Source organism: Candidozyma haemuli (genome assembly GCF_002926055.2).
Source record: "Candidozyma haemuli strain B11899 chromosome Unknown B_2014730914, whole genome shotgun sequence".
Lineage (NCBI taxonomy): Eukaryota > Fungi > Ascomycota > Pichiomycetes > Serinales > Metschnikowiaceae > Candidozyma > Candidozyma haemuli.
Window position 1 is genome coordinate 677,362 of NW_020289902.1, and position 20,635 is coordinate 697,996.

At 46.6% G+C, this 20,635-nt stretch overlaps 10 protein-coding genes across 10 annotated transcripts; 3 read left to right on the top strand and 7 right to left on the bottom strand. All coding sequences in view use genetic code 12, as the record gives it.

Moving 5' to 3' along the window:
* Positions 1 to 4: 4 nt before the first annotated feature.
* Positions 5 to 733, bottom strand: CXQ85_001151 (NADHX epimerase; the record flags this gene model as incomplete). Its single annotated transcript, XM_025484870.1, has 1 exon — positions 5 to 733. One exon carries the CDS (start codon positions 731 to 733, stop codon positions 5 to 7), a length of 729 nt encoding a protein of 242 aa, XP_025339801.1.
* Positions 734 to 2,183: 1,450 nt separating this feature from the next.
* CXQ85_001152 (karyopherin beta) lies at positions 2,184 to 7,270 on the top strand (the record flags this gene model as incomplete). The annotated part of the gene is made up of 2 exons (XM_025484871.1): positions 2,184 to 3,902; positions 4,583 to 7,270. 2 exons carry the CDS (start codon positions 2,184 to 2,186, stop codon positions 7,268 to 7,270), a joined length of 4,407 nt encoding a protein of 1,468 aa, XP_025339802.1.
* Positions 7,271 to 7,662: 392 nt separating this feature from the next.
* CWH8 (Cwh8p) lies at positions 7,663 to 8,223 on the top strand (the record flags this gene model as incomplete). The annotated part of the gene is made up of 1 exon (XM_025484872.1): positions 7,663 to 8,223. The coding sequence occupies one exon, from the start codon at positions 7,663 to 7,665 to the stop codon at positions 8,221 to 8,223; it is 561 nt and encodes a 186-aa protein (XP_025339803.1).
* A 303-nt stretch (positions 8,224 to 8,526) lies between these two features.
* On the bottom strand, positions 8,527 to 9,735 carry AGE3 (Age3p; the record flags this gene model as incomplete). Its single annotated transcript, XM_025484873.1, has 1 exon — positions 8,527 to 9,735. The coding sequence occupies one exon, from the start codon at positions 9,733 to 9,735 to the stop codon at positions 8,527 to 8,529; it is 1,209 nt and encodes a 402-aa protein (XP_025339804.1).
* A 1,719-nt stretch (positions 9,736 to 11,454) lies between these two features.
* CXQ85_001155 (uncharacterized protein) lies at positions 11,455 to 12,324 on the bottom strand (the record flags this gene model as incomplete). The annotated part of the gene is made up of 1 exon (XM_025484874.1): positions 11,455 to 12,324. The coding sequence occupies one exon, from the start codon at positions 12,322 to 12,324 to the stop codon at positions 11,455 to 11,457; it is 870 nt and encodes a 289-aa protein (XP_025339805.1).
* Positions 12,325 to 12,503: 179 nt separating this feature from the next.
* PSY2 (Psy2p) lies at positions 12,504 to 15,127 on the bottom strand (the record flags this gene model as incomplete). The annotated part of the gene is made up of 2 exons (XM_025484875.1): positions 12,504 to 13,598; positions 13,640 to 15,127. 2 exons carry the CDS (start codon positions 15,125 to 15,127, stop codon positions 12,504 to 12,506), a joined length of 2,583 nt encoding a protein of 860 aa, XP_025339806.1.
* A 1,113-nt stretch (positions 15,128 to 16,240) lies between these two features.
* On the bottom strand, positions 16,241 to 17,296 carry CXQ85_001157 (ATP synthase complex assembly protein; the record flags this gene model as incomplete). Its single annotated transcript, XM_025484876.1, has 1 exon — positions 16,241 to 17,296. One exon carries the CDS (start codon positions 17,294 to 17,296, stop codon positions 16,241 to 16,243), a length of 1,056 nt encoding a protein of 351 aa, XP_025339807.1.
* Positions 17,297 to 17,424: 128 nt separating this feature from the next.
* On the top strand, positions 17,425 to 17,787 carry CXQ85_001158 (prefolding complex chaperone subunit; the record flags this gene model as incomplete). Its single annotated transcript, XM_025484877.1, has 1 exon — positions 17,425 to 17,787. The coding sequence occupies one exon, from the start codon at positions 17,425 to 17,427 to the stop codon at positions 17,785 to 17,787; it is 363 nt and encodes a 120-aa protein (XP_025339808.1).
* Positions 17,788 to 18,091: 304 nt separating this feature from the next.
* CXQ85_001159 (chromatin DNA-binding EKC/KEOPS complex subunit) lies at positions 18,092 to 18,415 on the bottom strand (the record flags this gene model as incomplete). The annotated part of the gene is made up of 1 exon (XM_025484878.1): positions 18,092 to 18,415. One exon carries the CDS (start codon positions 18,413 to 18,415, stop codon positions 18,092 to 18,094), a length of 324 nt encoding a protein of 107 aa, XP_025339809.1.
* A 124-nt stretch (positions 18,416 to 18,539) lies between these two features.
* CXQ85_001160 (bifunctional fructose-2,6-bisphosphate 2-phosphatase/6-phosphofructo-2-kinase) lies at positions 18,540 to 20,156 on the bottom strand (the record flags this gene model as incomplete). The annotated part of the gene is made up of 1 exon (XM_025484879.1): positions 18,540 to 20,156. The coding sequence occupies one exon, from the start codon at positions 20,154 to 20,156 to the stop codon at positions 18,540 to 18,542; it is 1,617 nt and encodes a 538-aa protein (XP_025339810.1).
* Between the last annotated feature and the right edge of the window lie 479 nt (positions 20,157 to 20,635).

Sequence of the window (20,635 nt, forward strand, 5' to 3'; positions counted from 1 at the left end):
ACCATTACAACTTCACGATCAACTCATCGTCTGGGTATAACTTTATCAAGTCAGCAATGTCGTACCGTTGTGCCACATCGTCAGTGATGAAGCGTCCTCCCAAGTAATGTACTTTTCCAGGTGCTGCAAACCTTTGAGAACAAGGTTTTGGAGCTGTCAAGCTTACAAGCACAGAAGCGCCAATATCCACTTCTTGTGCACCCTCATCGACATCCCATCCAGAAGGAATATCCACAGCGACTATAGGAGCGATCTTGTCGTGATTTGCAGCCAAATGGTCAATGAGCTTATCGAAAGGATCACGAACAGGAGGTTTAAATGAAAAGCCAAAAATTGAATCCACAATCACCTTCAACGAAGGCTCAGCCGTAAGTTTCTTCACCTCCTCAAGCGTCTCGATCTCCTTCACTCCCAAGTGACGCAACTGCGTCGTAAGACGCTGATAAAGGTCCTTCTGTGGTCTCTTTGGATAGTAGATCACAGGCTCATAGTGACGCCAGAGTTTCAAGTGACGTGCACACACAAGTCCATCTCCACCGTTGTTTCCAGGCCCCACAAGCACTAACACTTTAGGGGCAGCTGGTGTGGATGGTTGAGGTGGAAACTGTTTATAGATAGCCTTGGCCACAGCAAGGCCAGCAAGTTCCATTAGCTGGTCAATTGAGTAAGCACCGCTTGACATGAGCTCCTGGTCGAGCTGAGCGGCAGCTTTTGCCGAAAGTGTCTTGAACATGGTGGGTTTATATGAGGAAAGTGGTCTGGGGATGCCTGGGGTTATATACCCCAGAGGGGTCTTGTGTGCACACTATTGCTATGGGCCCACCTGGCGATGGGATGAGTAAAAGAGGAAGGGAAGGAAAGGAGGTGGTGGTATTCGGATGGTGATTGGGGAAGGGGAGGTTTTCAGGGTTTTTTGGGAGGTTTGGTGGGTGCTGGAACTGGCCATTATGGTTAAGTATGAATGGCTGCGAAAAGTCGGTTACTACTAATAAGATGGGCCAGGTAGGAGATGGAGAGGATAAGGAGGGATGGTGGGGAGAGCTTGGTAGGACAGTTTATTGAATTGAGTAGTCATAAGTTATTGATTAGTTTTTCTCCTGTGGTTTGTGGTGAAGAGCCAAAAAAGTGTTCAGTACTGACTCCATTCTCTATAACTAGGTGTCTCTCTATCGTTATGTTATAAAGTTCAAACTCATTCCCCTGGTTTCCAATTTAAGCCAATACTAAGGCCGTAAGGAATACTTTTAGACTCATTGGGAATTTACTTATTACCGAAACAGCTCAAGTTTCCTTTAACCGTTGGCAAAGATCAATCGACAGAGCACCATTGAAAGAGCTATAACAGCCTATCAAATCCTCTCAGTTACCCATTAACCAAGGAACTATAAAGAAAAGAAAGACAAGAAAAAAAAAAAGAACAATTATATTCTAAGTAGAGAACCATACCTCGTGGTTCAAAGCCTTCCACTCCAGTAACATTCCTTAACCGTCAGAGTATAAGCCTCCTCAAGCACACTCCTAACATTTCTATCCTTCACCAAAAACGTATGTTACAAATTTATCTCTTCCATCATTCAACTGCTTCAAATAATCTCTTCCATCATTCAACTGCTTCAAATGACAAAATATTCTACTACCACTTTCCACATTATCTAAACTCCATAGTACCTCTATGGCCCTCCCTCAGTCTGCGATTTATAAATAGCCTGCCACCACATGTCCCAACCAGGGAACCACCAATGCCTCCAAACACCTCTTTCCCACCAAACCTAGAATTCCACATAATCACATTCAACTACTTCAATCACTTGACTAATTCCACTTCCATCTTCTTCTTCCACTTTCTTCTTCCAACCCTCTCCATCCCACTGCCTCTTTCCACCTTCTCATGTAAATGGCTGCGAAAAACCGTCAACTCCATGCTCAGCCAACACCAAACACAAAACACCACACCAAACCAGCCAAAACCAGCCATCACCAAAAACAAAGACCATAAAACCAGAAGATCAACTCTAACTCAGTTCCCTTAATACCTTGTCTTTTAAATACAACCTTCTGTCAACCTCCTCCCTCTGCCACTGCCTGGACCATCCTCCACACAACGGCCGCGCCAAATTGTTCACCTAAAAACACATATTTCGAAAAAACAACACCTCAGGTACCTCACTGCCAAACGACTAGCCATGGATTACAACGACCTGGCCTCGATGACAAGCTCATCGCCAATGATCAACTATAGGAAGGACGCGAAGAAAGCGGTCAAGTTTTCGTTTATGGTTGCAGGTGAATCGGGAACGGGGAAATCGACGTTTATCAACTGTTTGTTGAACAGGAAGGTGATGAACCATAAGTACGAGGGAGTGGACGCTTCAGGCGAGACTAAGACGTTGGCGTACACGTCAGCACAGAATGTCAACTTGCCCAATGCTTCGATTTTGGCTACAAACGAGTTTGACGCGTCCGCTGCTCAGGAAGAGCCTGGTATAGCGCTTACAGAGACTAAGGTGGAAATTGTCGACGACGATGGGATCAGAATGCAGCTAAGTATTATCGATACGCCTGGGTTTGGCGAGAACTTGAATAACGAGATGTGTTACGTTGAAATTGAGAACTTCTTGAAACAGCAGTTTGATTTGGTTTTGGCTGAAGAGACCAGAATCAAGAGAAACCCTCGTTTTGTCGATACCCGTGTTCATTGCTTGCTTTACTTTATTACCCCTACTGGTCATGGTTTACGTGATTTGGACATTGCAACCATGAAACGCTTGTCCAAGTATGTCAACATCATCCCGGTTGTTGGCCGTGCTGACTCCTTTACTTTGGAAGAGATCCAGCACTTCAAGCAGCAGATCAAAATCGATATTGAACGCTTCAACGTGCCTGTTTTCCAATTTGACAATTTCGTCAGTGAGTACGACGAGGCTGAGGACTACGACTTGATTCAGGAATGCAAATTCTTGACCAGATTACAACCCTTCGCTATAATAGCATCCGAACAGGACTTTGAAATCAAGGACACTAACACCGGCGAGACCAAGGTCATTAAAGCCAGACAATACCCATGGGGTCTTGTGGACGTGAACAATCCCAAGTACTCCGACTTCCCTGTGTTGAAATCGGTTCTTTTGGGCTCTCACTTGCAAGATTTGAAGGACTTGACCCACGACTTCTTGTATGAAACCTACAGAACTGAAAGATTGACCGGTGTTACCGGTAAGAGCGCTGCTGACGAAGACGAAGACACTTTCCATGATTCTACTGATGCTCCACAGGGCGGTGTCACTAACGCTGTTCCTTCTTTATCCAACTTGGCCAAGTTGACAGACGAATCTGCCTTCAAGCTTGACCAGGACAAGGACGACTCTGACGATAACACGTCGCTATTGCTGAGTCTGTCGAAGAAGCCTCGTTCTATGCTCTTGAACGAGGAATCCAACCAGTCCCCTAAGGTTAAAGAAAACGCGTCATTCACATCATCTGTATCGTCTGTCTCTGACCGTGACAGAGAGAGCCAATACAGTCATTACGAGCGCTCGAACAATTCGTTCAAGAGATTGTCGATTGGTCCTCAGCGAAGCCAGTTGAGACAGATCTCAGAGACCGTGCCATATGTCATCAGACACGAGAGAATCTTGGAGAGACAACATAAGCTAGAGGAGATGGAGCAGGCCAGCGCAAGAGAATTGGCCAACAGAGCCCTGACGTTAGAACAGAGGGCTGCTGCTTTGAAGGCCAAGGAGAAGTTGCTTTTGGAGAAATTGGATGCCTACAAGAAGAAGCAGGCTGCTGCATCAGAAACCACCTCGGTCAACACGGAAGTGGCCGAGGGTGAAGGCGAACAAGAGACGCTGCAGACCTTCTCGATCAGAAAAGACGAAACGCTTACTGATTTGCATCTGGTGGTTAGCCAAAAATAAACCAGGTTGGCTGCCTCCCATAAGCACTGTACATTCCAGTGTTCCAGATGTGATGTAATGCGAAAAAACCAGGAACAAGCCAAACATGGGATGGAAGGAAGGAAGAAAAAAAGAGAACTACCGAGCGCGTCACAACGGTTGTGCAAGCAAAGTTACAAAAGCAAGCAAGTGAGCCTATAAGGTTTGGAGATGATGGAAGAAAAAGGGAAAGTTTGTGGAATGAAAAAGAATTACTGGTATTCATATTTTCTGTTTTGCCAATATTTCCTTTTTTTCTTGTCGAGCGTCGCCATCACTTTCCTTCTTTTTTGCTTGTTGTTTTCCTGCTGATATTGGTATACTTTTTTTTTTTTTTTTTTTCTTTTTTTTCCTCTCGTTTTGCCTTGCTTGAGCCTTACGCCGCGAGTCTCCATTGACCTTTAGCAAACCGCCTATCGCAAAGTGCCCACATCTGGACACCACGACGTCCCATGAATGAAAGGAACAAAAAAGAAAGGGAACTCTTCTGTAAATCTTCTTCTCTCTAACTTGTCCACCGCTGGGCCCCCCTCCTTCGGAATTCGTCTATACCTTCGGATGATTTGGCCCGCGCACGACCCCAGTCTTGTATCTTTTTCGGCAGCGCCTTGTGACAGTGAAGCCTGTTCCTATCAACAACCACCCAGTTCTTCCAGTCCAAACCACCCCTTTTCCAGGAGCTTCTACCACGTATTCTGCGCTTTGATAGCCCTCTTGAAGAAAAACCGCAAATGGATATCACTGGACTTTTGGACTCCGCCTTTTTCGGCGCCGATGCCAACACTCGTAATGAGGCAGAACGCCAATTGAGTGAGTTTGCCAACTCGTCTTTTGGCGAGTATATGGTGTATTTGGCAGATGTCTTGGTGAACGACACGGCCAAGGCGGAAATCAGAATGCTTGCCGCCTTGGGTATGAAAAATCAGTTGACTGCTAAGGATCCACGCACGAGGCTCCAGCAACTGGCCAGATGGATTCTGTTGGGTGCTGACTCGAAGCAGAAGATCAAGCAGAATTCCGTCAAGACTTTGCTTGGAAACGACGAGAAGATGACCTCTTCGGTGTCGCAATTGGTGTCGTCGATTGCCCTTATTGAATTACCTAGAAACGAATGGCCCGACTTGATCCCTACGATAATTGAACATACCAAAGCTGAGAACAGTGTTGCCGTTAAGAGAGGCTGTTTGCTCACCATTGGTTATATTTGTGAAAGCGCCGATGCCAATGACCCCCAGATTCTCGCCCAGTCTAATGGTATCTTGATTGCCATTGTGCAAGGTGTCCAGGCGAACGAGCAGTCTACGAAGGTTCGTTTGACAGCGCTCAATGCGTTGATCAACTCGTTACAATTTATCAAACTCAACTTTGCTAGAGAAGGTGAACGTAACTTCATCATGCAAGTTGTATGTGAAGCTACCCAGGCTGACGACCTGGACCTTCAGGCCGCTGCGTTTGCATGTCTTGCTAAGATTGTTTCAATGTACTACCAGTACATGTCGCTTTATATGGAGAAGGCGCTCTACGTCTTGTCTATTTCTGGAATGCAGAGCGAAGACCAGAACGTGGCATGTATGGCTATTGAATTCTGGTCCACTGTGTGCGAGGAGGAATACGAAATTGCTTTCACCATTCACGACGCTATGGACCGTGGCGAAGAGCCATCTCAAGAAGTCACATCCTACAACTTTGCCCTTTACGCTACCAAGGATGTCTTGCCAGTGTTGTTGAAGCTTTTGAAGAACCAAAACGAGGACCCAGAAGACGACGACTGGTCGGTGGCTATGGCCGCTGGTTCTTGTTTGCAGCTTTTCGCTCAGACTACCGGAATGTACGTCGTTGAACCTACCTTGCAATTCTTCGCTGCGAACATCACTCTGGCTGAATGGAGGGAGCGTGAGGCAGCTGTGATGGCCTTTGGTTCTATCTTGGAAGGTCCAGAAGTTGACCACCTCAAGCCTGCCATTCAGGAGGCTATCAAGCCAATCTTGAACTTGATCGGCGACAACACTTTGCAGGTGAAGGAGACCTCGGCATGGTGCTTGGGTAAAATCGCTGAAGTTGCTCTTGGAGCTCTCGATCTCGAAAACGACTTGCAGCCATTGCTTGAAGGTTTGTTGCACGGTTTGAAGGACCATCCAAAGGTTTCTGTCAACTGTTGCTGGACCTTGATGAACCTCTTGGAGCAGCTCTGTAAGGATGCCGCTCAACAGGAGACAAGTGTCATGTCCGTTTACTACGAGACCTTTGTGCCTGCCTTGGTTCAACTCACCGATAAGTCTGACAACGAATTTAACTCTAGAGCTTCCGCCTACGAAGCCTTGTCCTCCTTTGTGAGCTACAGTGCCTTCGATACCATGGGTATAATTCACAGCATTGCCACTGAAGTGTTGAGCAGGCTAGAAGCCACAATTGGTATGCAACAGCAGGCTAACTCTGCCGAAGCACGTACCGCATTGGAGGAGTTGCAAATCAACATCTTGTCATTACTTACCAACATCATTAGAAGACTCAGCAACGATGTTCTGAGTGCCGCAGACAACTTGATGACTCTTTTGCTCAAGTTATTGGATGCTCAAGAACCAAATGCATTGATCGAGGAGGATATCTTCCTTGCCATTTCCGCTGTCGCCTCGGCGGTTGGCCAAGACTTCATGAAGTACATGGAATCCTTCTCGCCGTTCTTGACCAAAGCATTGCACAACGTTGAATCGCCTACATGCAACACTGCCGTTGGTCTTGTGGCTGACTTGGCTCAGTCCTTGGGCCCTGCAATCAGTAACTACTTGGATGGCTTGATGGACATCTTGGGTAGAGACTTGAACAACGAAAACGCCAAGCGTGACTTGAAGCCTGCTATCTTGTCTTGTTTCGGTGACATTGCAGGTGTCGTTGAAGAGGGTTTCATGCCATACATGGACGTTGTTATGAACATCTGCACGCAGCTCTCCAACATGGTTCCAGAGGACAACCTGTTCGAGACGTTGGACTACATCAGCTCATTGAAGGAATCAGTGTTGGACTGTTACGTCGGCATTGTGAGCAGCTTGAACCAAAAGCCAGAGTTGTTGTTCAGCTACCTCGGGCCTATTTTCCAGTTGATTGAGCAAATTGCCGGTGACATTGAATTGTCAATGGTTGAAAGCACTGCTCGTTCCGCCGTGGGCTTGTTGGGCGACATTGCAGCCATGTACCCTGACGGACAGTTGCGCAGCTTATACAGCCAAGACTGGGTGACGCTGTTCATCAAGAAGACCAGAGCCAACCTTGCCTTCTCTGCGCTGACCAAGGACGCCGCCAGATGGGCCAGAGACAGACAGAAAAGGCAAATCGCATAAGTGCCAGGCCGTCTGCCCCAGATCCTCATTCTCCATCTTCCATCTTCCATCTTCTCATCTCTCATTCTCTCATACCTCATCGTCATCTCTAATTCTTTCATTCTCTTCATAAACTCTCTATATATACTCTCATGACAACTTCACGGTCTCCGGGCTTGATGATTTAATGCATATACCTCAATACTTTTTTCATAGCACTCTCAATACATATAATTATCTACATAAGACGTAGGATGCGAAAAACATCACCAACTTACTACCACCACCAACCTACAATGGAGTCCACCAGCATAGAATCCTCCATTCCTTTCGACCATACGTATATTCTATATGACCCCAATGACGTCATATCCACCATATGTGTCCAATTCTCCCTTCTCCCGATCTACATCATGGTCTTCTACACGTCTTGGTTTCTCATCACCAGAGAGATAGAGCCTGTCATTATCGTTGGTGGCCACCTTATAGGTGAAGTGACCAATAAGATCGTCAAACACATTGTCAAGCAACCTCGTCCTGACTTCCACAAGGACTTTGGCTCTGGTTCTTATGGACTTAGCTATGGCATGCCTTCAGCACACTCTCAGTTCATGGGCTTCTTTGCAGCATACTATATATGTACGATTTTGATGAAGGTGCCGCTTCGAAGGTGGCAAAAGGCTATTGGAGTGGTGGCGCTTGGAACTGCTGCTTTGGGTGTGGCCTTCTCTAGAGTGTACTTGTTGTACCATACATCTGAGCAAGTGTTCGTAGGAGTTGTCCTTGGAGCTGTTTTGGGAACGGGGTTCTTTGTGGTTGCTTCGTTGGCTAGAGATATTGGGCTTGTTGATTGGGTGCTTTCGTGGCGTGTGGTGAGGTTGTTCTGGGTTAAAGATTCGTATTACCATAGCTACCAGAGCTTTGAGGAAGAGTTCAAGGCTTGTGAGGAGAGAAAGAACCGCAAGAGAGAGTGAAGGGTGGTTGAATTTAGAGATAGAAAAGTTGGAAATGTGCATAATAATCTGCATCATATAGAATAGAATAGCATAGTAAGGTTTCATGTAGTGGATGCCTGTTGAGTCTACTTAGCTCATACCAATATGGTCCGCTTTCTTCTAAATATGTACTCATTATAATTCCAGATGCTGACTTGAATCCCCGTGTTTCGCTAGGTTCTTCAGCCGCCGAACCTAAAAAACCCATAAGCCTGCCCTGGCTCTACTACCCGGATCTCGTCACCGCAGTAGATGCTGTGCTGTGATGCTTGAAGATGCCGCTTAGAAGTCATCCCACTCGTCATCCTTGGAAGCAGCTGGCGCAGCTGCTACTGTTTTGGCAACAGGTCTGGCTGAAGACGGCCTTGATGTGACTGGTCTTGGGGTGACTGGCTTAGGAGGGGCTGGTTTGGGAGTGAGAGCCGGCGTGGGCACATTCTGGTATCCCCCGTTAATGTCGTCGTCGTTGCTGGCAGAGTCGAGAAGCGTCTTTGACTCGGGCTTCTCGAAACCAAAGGCATCTTGAACTTCTTGCTTTTCCTTGACACTGAGGTTCAGGAAGAACAGATCAAGAGTGTTGTTGAGGCCCTTATCCTGGACATCCTTTGTGAACGTGTTAAACGTCTCATGACCATACTTACCAGTTTCTTGCATTCTCTGGCCAAACTGGGCCATGGCCTTCTTGGCCTCTCCACCCAAATCACTATCCTGGATGTTCTGGAAGCCAGGTTTGATCACTGACTCGTGCACTTCGTTAACCGACTTGGCCACGCTCAGAGAGAAAATACCCCAACCCTTGGTGAATGTACCAAAAGGATCTTCCTGGAACCTGTTAAACGAGAAACCCGAAAGAGAAGCCTTGGCATCACCGTTTGAAGCTGGCTGAGGCGTGTTACCGAAACCAGAGTACTTTCCACCCTGAGAAGGAGGAAGATTCTCTGGTCTTCTCTCGTTCTGAGACCCAAGCTGAGCGAAATAGGCTTCGTTTCTCGCCCGATCAACCTGAGGAGCCGGCTGTTTAGCACCAGCACCACCAGCACCACCAGAAGTGACAGACGATGCAGAAGATGCTGGAGCATCCTTAGTAGGCAAACTCTCGCCCGAGTGGTCCTTCTCCTCGTACTCACGGCCCTCAACCACACACGTCAAGTAGTCCTTATAGTCAGCAGCGACGTAGTTGTCAAACTTAGCCTTAGCAGGTAAGTCCAAATCAAGAGCGTGTTTTTCAAAAAAATCCTTGCAGTTTTCGTTACCGCCCTTCTCCATACGCAACACCTCCTCAGGCTTAAACTGGTCCATCGTGATAGACCTCACAAACGAAATGTGGACGCCTAAACCACGGTGAATGCCCGCACACTCAAGACAAATGAAAATGCCAAACTTGGGCGACGCCCACTGGGGGTTAAAAGCACCACAGTCAAAGCATTTTTTGTTGGCGCCGTTCTTCTGGAGCAACAAGAGCTTGCGGCGCGTCTCAGGGTCAATAGCCATGCTTTAAGGAAGGGAGGGGGAGACTGTTTAGGTGTTGGAAGGAATGGTTTTCGGTGAGTGGTGATTTTGGTGATGTAGCAGTCGCACAACTGTGCACCAGCAGAGATAAGGCGGGACGAGCCAGGGGACAGTTAGAATGGGAGGATTTGGGGGAAAAGGAAATTTAAAAGATGGGTTTGGTTGATGGAAGAGCGAAGAATAGGAATATGTAATTGGATTTGTGGGATTCTGAGGGGTGGGTGGTTTGGCGGAGGGTTCTTCTGGTGGAAACGGCTGCGAGTCAGATGAGGCTAAGAAAAGTGAAAAACAGCACAAAAGGAGCCACAGCCGATGGCCTGGGAAGTATGGAAATTTGTGGCATCCCAAGAGCCGTTGGTGAGATTTGGGGTTTCATAGAATACTAATAAAATGAGGGTTTCTTTCCTGTGGCTCATTTTACATGGTCATCTGGTCTGCTGGGTCAAGTCAATGGCTGCAAATGGCTGCGAAAGAAGCACAGCCGCACGGCACCAAAGAGGGTGTCAAAGAAGGCACCGTGTTTTTTGAAACCACGAAAGAAGTTTGGTGGATAAAGTCAAGTGTGGTATTTGATTTGGGCTGGTGGTATTGGGAATCATCTTTATTTGTGGATTTTTTGGGCGATGGTGGGAAATGGCGTAGGGTTGTTCTTCATCTGGTGGGTTCCATACACTGAATGAACAGATGTAGTGTCTTTTCTGTTTTATTGTCTTTTTGGTTGGTGGTTTACTGGGAATAGCTTTTGATGGGTCTTTGAGTGAGTTATACATGTTCTTGAAGGTATTGCTGGTTTGGCTGATTTATGAGGTGGACATGGAAAGTACTGGTGAGTGCAAAATGGCTGCGAAACTTAAGGAAGTGGGAAATAGTAGTGGGGGTTCAGTGGGAACTAGTGGATGTCAAAGAAGGAGGTTAAAAAGTGATAAGTTGAGGGGCTTTTATGTCTTTAGTAATACCCCGATAATTTTCTAGATTGGGCATTAATGTCCATTTAAAGGCATTCAGAACATTACTGATGGATCTGATCTACTTGGGGCTCCTAACAGCATGAAGCATAAGGCTACATTACTTTGGAAACAAACACCATTGGTCAAATATACCTACACTTTATTCCTAGATCAATCCAAGAAGCGATGAACTCATTCGAAAGAGCTTATTACGAAATGGAGGCTCGACTTGATCGATTGTGGCCCCGTCAATGTGACATTTGCAGCCACTGGCCACCATCGTCAAGAGCTACATCAACAAATACATCGAAACTTCTATTCCCACAGAAAGTCACCTACCAAAATCCTCTTACTTTTCCTATTTCTTGCTCTCATCTTAATTGCCTGTGCTGATCATAAATTCTCCTTCACCGCCCTACTCATGTCTTCATCTCCTCCTCCGCCTTCTTCTTCCACTGGTCCATATCGTATATCCTTTTCATGGAGGCCCCTCTTTGTCTTCCTCGGTACGGCTGTACTACCTCAACGGTCCTACTCCTTTTCTTAACGGGGACCGATCATATCCCCACTGTGTCCTCGGTCCAACTCAATCCATAATCACCTCTTGTTCTCTTACAATAGACGAACAATGGACTCTCTGCTCCACCAATATTATACCCTATCGCCGAACAATCTTCTCTACATTCTGTCACTCGGCTATTATGCTACCGATTCTACTGAATTTTTCATCAAACATCCTTTCTTGCCTATACGCTTAGAGTTTGGTCAACAGCTCAGAGTTCAATCTGGCAACCTCATGTGGGTACAAGTGGTGAGAGCCTCTGGAGCCCATGTGCCACGAGCCACCATCCACAACTTGGACGGTACCAGTCACATAGTCAGCAGCTGGAGAGAACAAGTACACAGTAGCATCAGCAATGTCTTTGACGGTACCGAATCTCTGGATAGGAATCGACTTTTCGTAGCCGTTAGCTTCTTCTCTCACCAAACGCTTGAAACCTTCGGTCTCGGCAATTGGGCCTGGAGCCACACAGTTACTCTTGATACCCAAAGGACCCAACTCAACAGCCAAAGCGTTGGACAAAGCGTCAACACCAGCCTTGGCAGCACCAACGTGGGCCTGGAATGGGATACCGTAGTAATGCAAAGTAGCACTCACGAAAAGAATCGAGCCCTTGTTCTTTCTCAATTGGTCGAAACAAGCCTTGACAGTGTTGTATGAACCAAGCAAATCAATACCAACAACGGTAGCAAAAGCATTACTGGACAAGTGGTTGAAATCACACAAGAAGTTACCAGCAGCACCGGCAATGACAAAGTCAATCTTGCCCAACTCTCTCACGGTCTTCTCCACAGCCTTGACAAGAGACTGCAATTGTCTCACATCTGTGCCAGCACAGCTAACAACCTTAGCGCCTGGACGCAACTGAGCCATCTCAGCAGCAGCCTTGTCAGTGTTGGCCTGGTTTCTGCCCACAATAGCAGCATTAGCTCCCAAAAGGATCAAGGCTTCAGCCTGTGCACGACAGATAGTACCAGCACCGCCAGTGACGAACACAACTTTACCCTTGAAAAGGTCTGGCTTCCACACAGAAGTCTCGAGGTATGATCTGTCCAATCCCATATTTGCAAATTAAGTTAAGGTAAACTTGAGGGTGCGTTTTAGACGAAAGCTGGGGTCAAAGAGCTTAAATACATAATCTCGCGCGCGGTCAACGGTGATAAACTATCTCCGTCGTATTTTCACGTGTGTCAAGTGTATGCGTGCGAGATGTGGTCCCCCAACTTTAATAGAATGTCACACTAAGTCTTAAGTTCCCCATCTTTCTTAATTCCGCTTAGGTAATCAGTAACCTTCGGCTTCTTCGTCGCGCCATTACCGTTGCAGCCAATGTTGCCATTACCGTTTCCATTGCCATTTTCGTTTGCATCCTCGGGAACAATACTTCGTTTATGGCTGGCAAACTTTATGGGCTCTAGCGGCGATAACTCTTGCGCCTGAGGACCGTCCTGCCCCTCCTTATTTCCCCCCTCTATTGGCGACAGAACGTTATCCTTGTAGTGCTGGTCATTATCGTCAATGCTAGTGGCCGTGGGATCAGCACTTTGGTTAAGCGCATTCTCCACCATCTGAATAAATTCTGAGCCTGTCGAGACGTAGTTGACTCGTTCAATGAAGTTTTTGTGATTATTGTAAACGTTGATCGCCAATGCCTTGAAGTTCTTCTCGTGTCCTCTTCGAAGCAATATCTCGAGAAGATCAATGCACAGGGAGTTGGCAAGCGTGTTGCTCTCGATCACAGTGTCAAAGTAGTCGACAAAGGTGCCCATTAGGCTCCTATCTATAATGTACCGAGTCAATGCGTCGTCGTTGAGGAATATTAATGTCTTGAAGCATCTGAGCGCCGCTAATTTGAGAGTTATCTTTGTGTCGAGGCTTAAGAGCCTCATGACGCCTGTAAGCACATGGTTCTGGATGAAAAATTCTCGACAGAGCCCGAGATCATGTTCTTGGAAGCAAAACGCGATCAAATCACAAAGGTGCTGGAAAAGCATTGGTTCCAGAATCACCCTGTTTTTTGCGTTGTTAGCCATCTCACAGCCTGGATTGTCACCCGAAAGATAAATGAAGTCCTGGAATAATACGCTCGCAACGCGTTGATAGAATGATCGAAAGAACTTATAGTTTATCTCAGCAATTTCCAGATCAGGCCTGTTCGACTTGGCAGTAACTGGTTGCATGAATCCGTCGTCTGCTTGGTTATTATCGTTGGTAGTAGTACAAGTGAGGAGCGTCTTTAGAGCTTCATATGCTTGCATTTTAAGCCCTGGGTTCTTGTCTGTTAGAAGCAAATTGCACAAGACCAATGTGAAAGATGTATCATTGTAAAGCTTAAGCTTTAGGTTTGGGGCTGGAACGTTTCCTCACTTTCACCCACTTCGGGATGTGGTGGGTTGTTCACTGGAGGCTCAAGCTCATCGACCTGATTGTTGTCGTCATAGTGCGTACAATGAACAAGTGACACATCTTGTTCGATCACGGTAACGAGCATTTCTGTGCCGATAATTCGGATAGAGCTGTCCAGGCCTTCCAATGCGAATTTAATCAATTTGATTAAGCCGGCTTTAATGAGTGCCGTAAAAAATTCGGATTTCTGTGCTGAAGGTTGGCCCTTTGTGACAGAGACATATTGATGAAGCATCCTTACAGCATCGCGGCATTTCTTGAGATTCTCAACGTCTGAAATGTCTCTGTCGTAAAGTAGTAAGAGTCTGCCCAAGAAATTGTCGTTGTCATCCGGCTTTGAAAGATAAGTGATGATATCCATCTGATTAGTGTAGATCATGGAGGAAAGCGTGTTCATGGTAGACTCATCCATCCAGCGAGCAAGCACAACGTTCTTCAAATATGAAAGAATGAAGTCTTTGCGAAAAATGCTCATATCTGAAGCCTGGTCAGCCGGCGTAGGGACGTCAATGATTGATCTGAATTTCGACTCATCAAGTAGATAATCTCTGTGACAGGCCTTGAATGTGGGAAAGTCACGGTCGTATTCAAGAAGGCCAACGAGATCAAGAATCGAAACTTCCGACGATAGAAGCTCTTCCATGAGGGCATGACTGTTATATAGAAGGATGCATTTTGCAATATCGCTCAACACGTGAAGGCTGGAAATATCGTGGTTCTTCTCTGCGCCGGCTTGTAGCAGGTAAAGCTTATGGATGTAGTTTGTTTCCAAGATATACTTCAGAATACACGCCCGCGTGTACTGAGAGTTGGCACCCTGGTTGATGATATCCAGAATCTCGTCCAACGCATCCAAAGAAGGTTCTTCAGGGGGATACGAGATTGGGCCAGTGATCAACTCGGTGATCTCGCGAGGCCCGTCTCCCTGAGAGTCGTAAAGCGTCGAAAGCACATAATATAGCGAGATCATCGGGCTGAGACTCTCCTGCTGAACACGAATAATAAAATCACACAAATCGGCACACCCGTCGTTCTCCTGGAACGAAAGCGCCAAGTCCTTGCCGGCCAAATCAGTCCAAACTATAAGCGTTTCTTGCTGTCTCTGGTACTGGATAGATCCCTCCAAGTACAGCTTAAGAATGATCTCCTGGGAGTCTAGCTCGTTCCGTACAATGAAATACGGTTTCTTCGTGATGCCATCGATTTCTCCCTTACAGTAGCCCGTACCGTTATCTAGCCAGTCCTCTCCTTGAAGAAGATACACCTTCACGCGTCGTGGAGCCATCGACTCGAACTGGCGAGAAAGAGACCCGTGGATCTCGTGCAGAGAACGAGAATCAGGCGACCCATGAGGCAGGTGGTGCTCGTTAATGCCGTTATGCTTAATATCTGGAGTTGGAGACTCAGGCTTAGAACCGTTGCTAGACGGTTTTTCTGAGACGTCCAGGGAGTCGCTCATCTTGGCGGGGGTCAAAGAAAGCAAAGTGGAATACCCTGTACTGGTTATAGTATGTTATGGTGGGGAGTAAACAGGTGAAAGGGGGTTGTTTCTCGCAAGATGTAGTGGTAGATTCAATGGGTTGTTGAAGACTGGGACACTGGCGTTGTGTATAGTGGGAAACGGTATAAATGGTAGTGGTGCACGGGTGCCAGGCGTCAGCGTTGCGGAGCCCTCTTTCCATTTGGACCAGGCCAGAGAAGACCAAACAGACCAAACATGGAAAAAAGGTGGAAAAGTGGACGTGTTTTGGTCGTCATTTGCTGTTTTCTGGGTTTGTGGAACCACCAAATTTTATTGTATCGGGTATTTTTAACCACCCAATATTATCACTTTCCCATGGTTTGCAGCCATTGTATCTGCACGGAAGCAAATCCAGCAACCGATCGGTAAAGCAGGTAGTGGGTTAGGGAAGCAAGGGGGATAATATTTAGGGGTGATGGTTTGAAGGCTTTTGGGGGAAAAAGGTGGGGGAGAGGTGGGTTTTCTTTTTTAGGTGCTTAGCGTGGGGGAGAAGGTTATTGGTGGTGGGGGTGGGTAGTGGTTTACGTAATGGCTGCAAACGCACTGTGTAGTTTGGAGATAGACTAGTTGAGGACTTGGAAGAAGGTTGATTGGGTTTTCGTGGTTTGGGGGTAAGTGTTTGTTGCTTTGGTTGGCAATTTCTGTTTTCGTCTTTGTGGTGGAGATGGTTTGACGTGTGTCATTATGCATCGTCGCCAAAGCTATACCTTAAAGGTAGTCGGAGAGGAGCAGGTAAATGATAATAACCTTTACTTGACAGTTATTATTATGGAGCTTAAGTATACGCCTTTAATGGCTCTTTAATTTTATATTTAGCCTGACTCTTCCACTTTGAATAGTAACTATGCTTCTTCCTGACCCATTCAGTCAACAAACAAGAATAAACTATGTTGGATGATACCGACTATTATATCTCATATACTTCTTTTCTTTCAGTTATATTTTTCTTATCTTCTTTGAATTCATAATGTACCGCCTGTCGTAGCCATACTAAACTCCTGGGTTCGGTCTATACTTGTCTATTTACAATCTCCCAGAGTCGTTCATATCCTAACGACAAACAAGAGCAGCGGCACTGAGACTTCTCAGCCAGTCGGCCTGGTCAACGTCATGAGTGTCCTCGACTTCACCCCACTCGTTGGTCTGGAAAATGGTCTCCAAGTTACCGAGCTCGGTGATCTCCTCGACATCCTTAAAAAAGTATTCCAGTTCATTGGCCTTGTTGGGCTGGTAAACGTCCTTAGCCGTGGATTCATCAGTGGCGTTGGATCTCAAGATAGAAGCACCGCAAAGGAATGACTTGGACGTGAGAATGGCCTTCTCAAGCGAAACAAGGTCAAATAAAGGCAACTTATCCAACCATCCAAGCACAATCTCGCGATCAGTAGCAGTCTGGCTGTTACCTCTGATACCATCAGTTTCACAGTCCAAAGTCTGCAATTGCACTTTGTAGTCCTCAGAAGGCAACAAGTTGTTCTGACGACCGAACTCGGTGAAAAACGAGTTGTACTCCTCAATCAAAGGTTCGTACAAATCCTTCTGTCTCTTTCTAAGCTTTCCGTCGTACTCATCCTCCGTAGCAAAAATCAAACACGTATCCGTATCCAAATACCTCAACAAGTCGTGCTTGACGTCCTGGAGATCACCAAGCTTAGTAATCATATCTGGATCAGCCTTTTCAGCAAGGAAAACAGCCTCCAAATCAGCAGCCCTGGAAGTCAAGGATGTCAATGGCAAGTTTGTAGGCTTGATCTTCAAATCAACCAAAGTGTCCCACTCATGAGCCACAAGAAGCGCCAACTGCTCTTTCCGCTCTGGAATAGCGAGTTTATGGCCCAACGGCGTCTTGAGTGGTTTGCCGTCCAAACGAACCACCCATTTTCTTGCTTCTTCCTCAAAAGCAGCATCAGCTTTACCCCAGAATCTCTGAAGCGTTTTCTCCAACCTGTTGGTCTCTGACTTGACATTATTCACATCTCCACCTACAGCTGTCGACGAAGTGTAAGGCTTTTCTGGCGCCTTCGTGGCCAAACGAAGTGTTGAACTGGTCAACGCCCTGCACCCAAGGCCAATTCTGGGCACCACTGGTCGAATAGAGGCTAGCATTTGGTTAGGATGAGTAGGTGCTAAGAGTTGATCCTGGTGCGCACTGAAAAGTATACAAGTAGTGAGTAGGAACAGACCAGTGAAACACTTCTTTACATCCACATCTACACATCCCATATATATCAACCATGTCGCTTGATCCCCAGGCTTTACAGAAACTCCTTGTGGAGATGGACAACCAGCTCAATAAGTCCAGGGCTGAGTTGAATATGTGCAATGTCCAGCTAGAGAGGGTTAACACGAACGTCAAGATCATTGACTCTACTACTGGAAAGTTGAAGAAGCTTACGAATCCTGGCGATAACGTCTGGCAGGGCGTTGGAAAGGCGTTTGTTATGAGAGACGTCGATTCGTACGTGGACAAGATCGGTAAGGATAAGAAGGAGTTCCTTGAGACCCAGGACTCGTTGAAGAAGAAGCAGAACTACTTGGAGACGACGTTGGAGAAGACCATCGATAACATGGCCCAGATCTCTGGTTTCAAGAAGTAGTGGAGTGGAGGAAGGAGAGATATTGGACGGAAGGGTTGTCTGACTGGTAGCTACCAGGGGATGGCACCATTGACCCGGTTCAATCAATCATACTACAAGCGATTTTCGTGTGGCATAGTTATATGCGCCGTTATGTTCATTAGACAGTTAAATAGTTAATCATGGAGACAAGGCTCTTCGAGCTAGGTCTCTTTATAAGCAGAAGCCATTCGTGTAGTCACCATCAGCATCAAGAAGTTTCGTCGTTCAAAAGCCAGTAAGTCTGGCAGTCACTCTCGATGCCAAATCATCACCCCTCCCCTCTTCAATCGCTATCCTCGTCGATTCCCTCGTCAAGGATACGACGCTCCACATCATCATCCTCGAGCTTTCTCTTGTTCAGCATCTTCTTCGTAAGGAAAACATTAAGCTGGTCTTGGATAGTCGTCAACTGAGCTCTGAGAGATCCCAAAGGCGTCTTCAGCGCAGGCGTGGGCTTGTCTCTGTCTTCTCCTCCAGCACTTATGACGACATCTGAAATCTGAGTGGTTTGGCCGTCTGTGGTATGTAGACCGTCTCCTGGAAGAAAGTATGCGGGTTTTGATTCGCCTGGAGCTGAATATGTAGCCGCAGGAACAAGTGTAGGCATATTGTGTTGATGGTTGACTTGTTGAATGGGGATTTGAAAGTTGTGCGAAGCTGCTTCCTATCACCCATACAGTCGTGGACTGGCTGCGAAAACCCGTATACCTGTGATGAAAGATATGAATCTTTTAATCGAAGTTTTCGATTGGAATACGTCTGGCGCTGTTAGAATAGGCGCTGAATTTGACCTCGATGATCTCGTTGGTGTTGAATTCCAACGAAGGAATGTCGTAACAGGAACAGGCCATCAAGTAGCCATGGAATACACGCAAGACGGTTTCGTCTGCAATGATCAAGATGTCACCGCTCATACGCTCCATTTCGAGGATGAGAGGCTCGATCTTAATGGCTAAGTCGTGGTACAGCTCGGATCTGGAGAATCTGTGATGGTATGGGTCTTTCAAGAACTGCTCGTACTCCAGAGGGAACTTCTCCTGGATTTCTTCATCGCTCATGCCAGCAACAATACCTGGGTTCTTCTGGGATAATTGGATTCTGTGACGCACGTTGACGTTCATCTCACGGAAGAATTGGCATGCCTCGATGGTTCTTCTCTTGACAGAAGTCCAGACAACGAAAGAGTCGTCGTCAAGGCCATCAGCACCGGTAGGTGGGTGCTTATCTTCGGTAGATAACGTTCTTCTCATGCCAGCCACATCGGTAGAAGAACTCTTAGGAGTGATGATATCTCTGCCCTTAGAAGCGAGATGTTTCGTCAACGTCCTGGTCAAATTCTTTGCGTATTTGTAGCCTGCCTCATCCAATGGAGGGTCTTTAGAGTAATCCAAATCATTCTTGTAGCAACGAGCAAAGAACACCGAGCCCAGTTTAATTCTCGAGTTCATCAAGAAAAACACCACCTTATTGATCAAGTAGCCGTAGTTCGAGTTATGCAATTCGATTCGCTCACCAAAGTTGATGATTTTAATATAAGACAAGTTCATTTTCTGGTCGACGTCATCCATTTCCTTGTAGAACGGCGTGAGGCTGTTGATTCTTGCAGAGTAGTCCTTGTAGGCATCTTCGTAATTCCAGTTCTCGTAATCAGGCGACGATCTGGCGGCGGTTTCCATATTTTTCATCAAAATCGACTCATTCGTCACAACCGATTCAATAAAAATGCACTGGATGTTCACGCTGGCAAACTTCTCGTGAAGTTGCTGTCTGTGCTCAGGCAAGGCGTTCACAGCATCGTAGATGGCCACCTGGCCCTTATCGTTCTTGAAAAAGTTAAGAATATCATTCAAACAGTCGTCAACCGTCTTGTTCTTAAATGGATCCTCGCCCCTCTTATCAGACATGTACAAGACCTGGTCCAAGTCATCGTTTGGAGCCGTAGCACGTCTGTAATCGCCCAAATGGAAACTATGAGTTTTCACGCCCAACCAACGCAAATAACGCGTTAATGAAACAGACAAGTGGGTCTTTCCACGGCCTGGAAGACCTGCCAAAGCAATACAGATCTTACCAGCATGGAACAAGCGTCCACTCTCTGTAGAATACAACTGAGCTGGAGAAATATGGTACGGGTCGATTTCCTTATGAACGCCGTCCATCCCTGTGACATCACTGAGTCTTCTTCCCGAGCTGAACGTCGCCGGCTGCTCGACCAAGTTTGGCCTCGAGTTGTTATGGAAAGACCATCTTTTCTTCGTTCTGCGGCCTGTTTGCGAAGGATTTCTCAGTAGAGGCGCCGAGCCGAAGCCGTTGAAAAGCTCGCTTTCGTCTTCGGAAAACTGGGACATGCTTAATATAGACAGATCGTGAAGTTGATGGAGATCTGATGAAGACGTTGAAGGGTAAACTTTCTGGGGCAGCAGCTGCGATTCTACCCCAGGCCTGGGCTGGGTGGGTTGTGTGCAGGTCGGAGACTCGTGTCCCCACAAGAAAGCATGCCATGAAACCGGTGAGTTTTGGGCAGATTTTGATAAGGTTTGGGTGGAGTGTAGAGAAAGAACCCCTTTTTATGGTTTTCTATTTTCATGCATTTTTAGTGTGTTTTGGCTTTTTTGGGTGGGGGTTACTGGATGGTGGAAGTGCAGTGGGGTTTGAGAACGCCGTATATATTTGTCTTTTGGCTGCGAAATGGGAATCCCAGGAAGAGAAGTGGAAGGGGACAAGTAAGGAGAGGAAGTAGAAGATAATGGAAATTGTCGGTTTTGGGTTAAACGGGGACATTTTGATCAGGGGAGGGAATGGAAGGGAGGTTTGGGAGTTCGGCGAT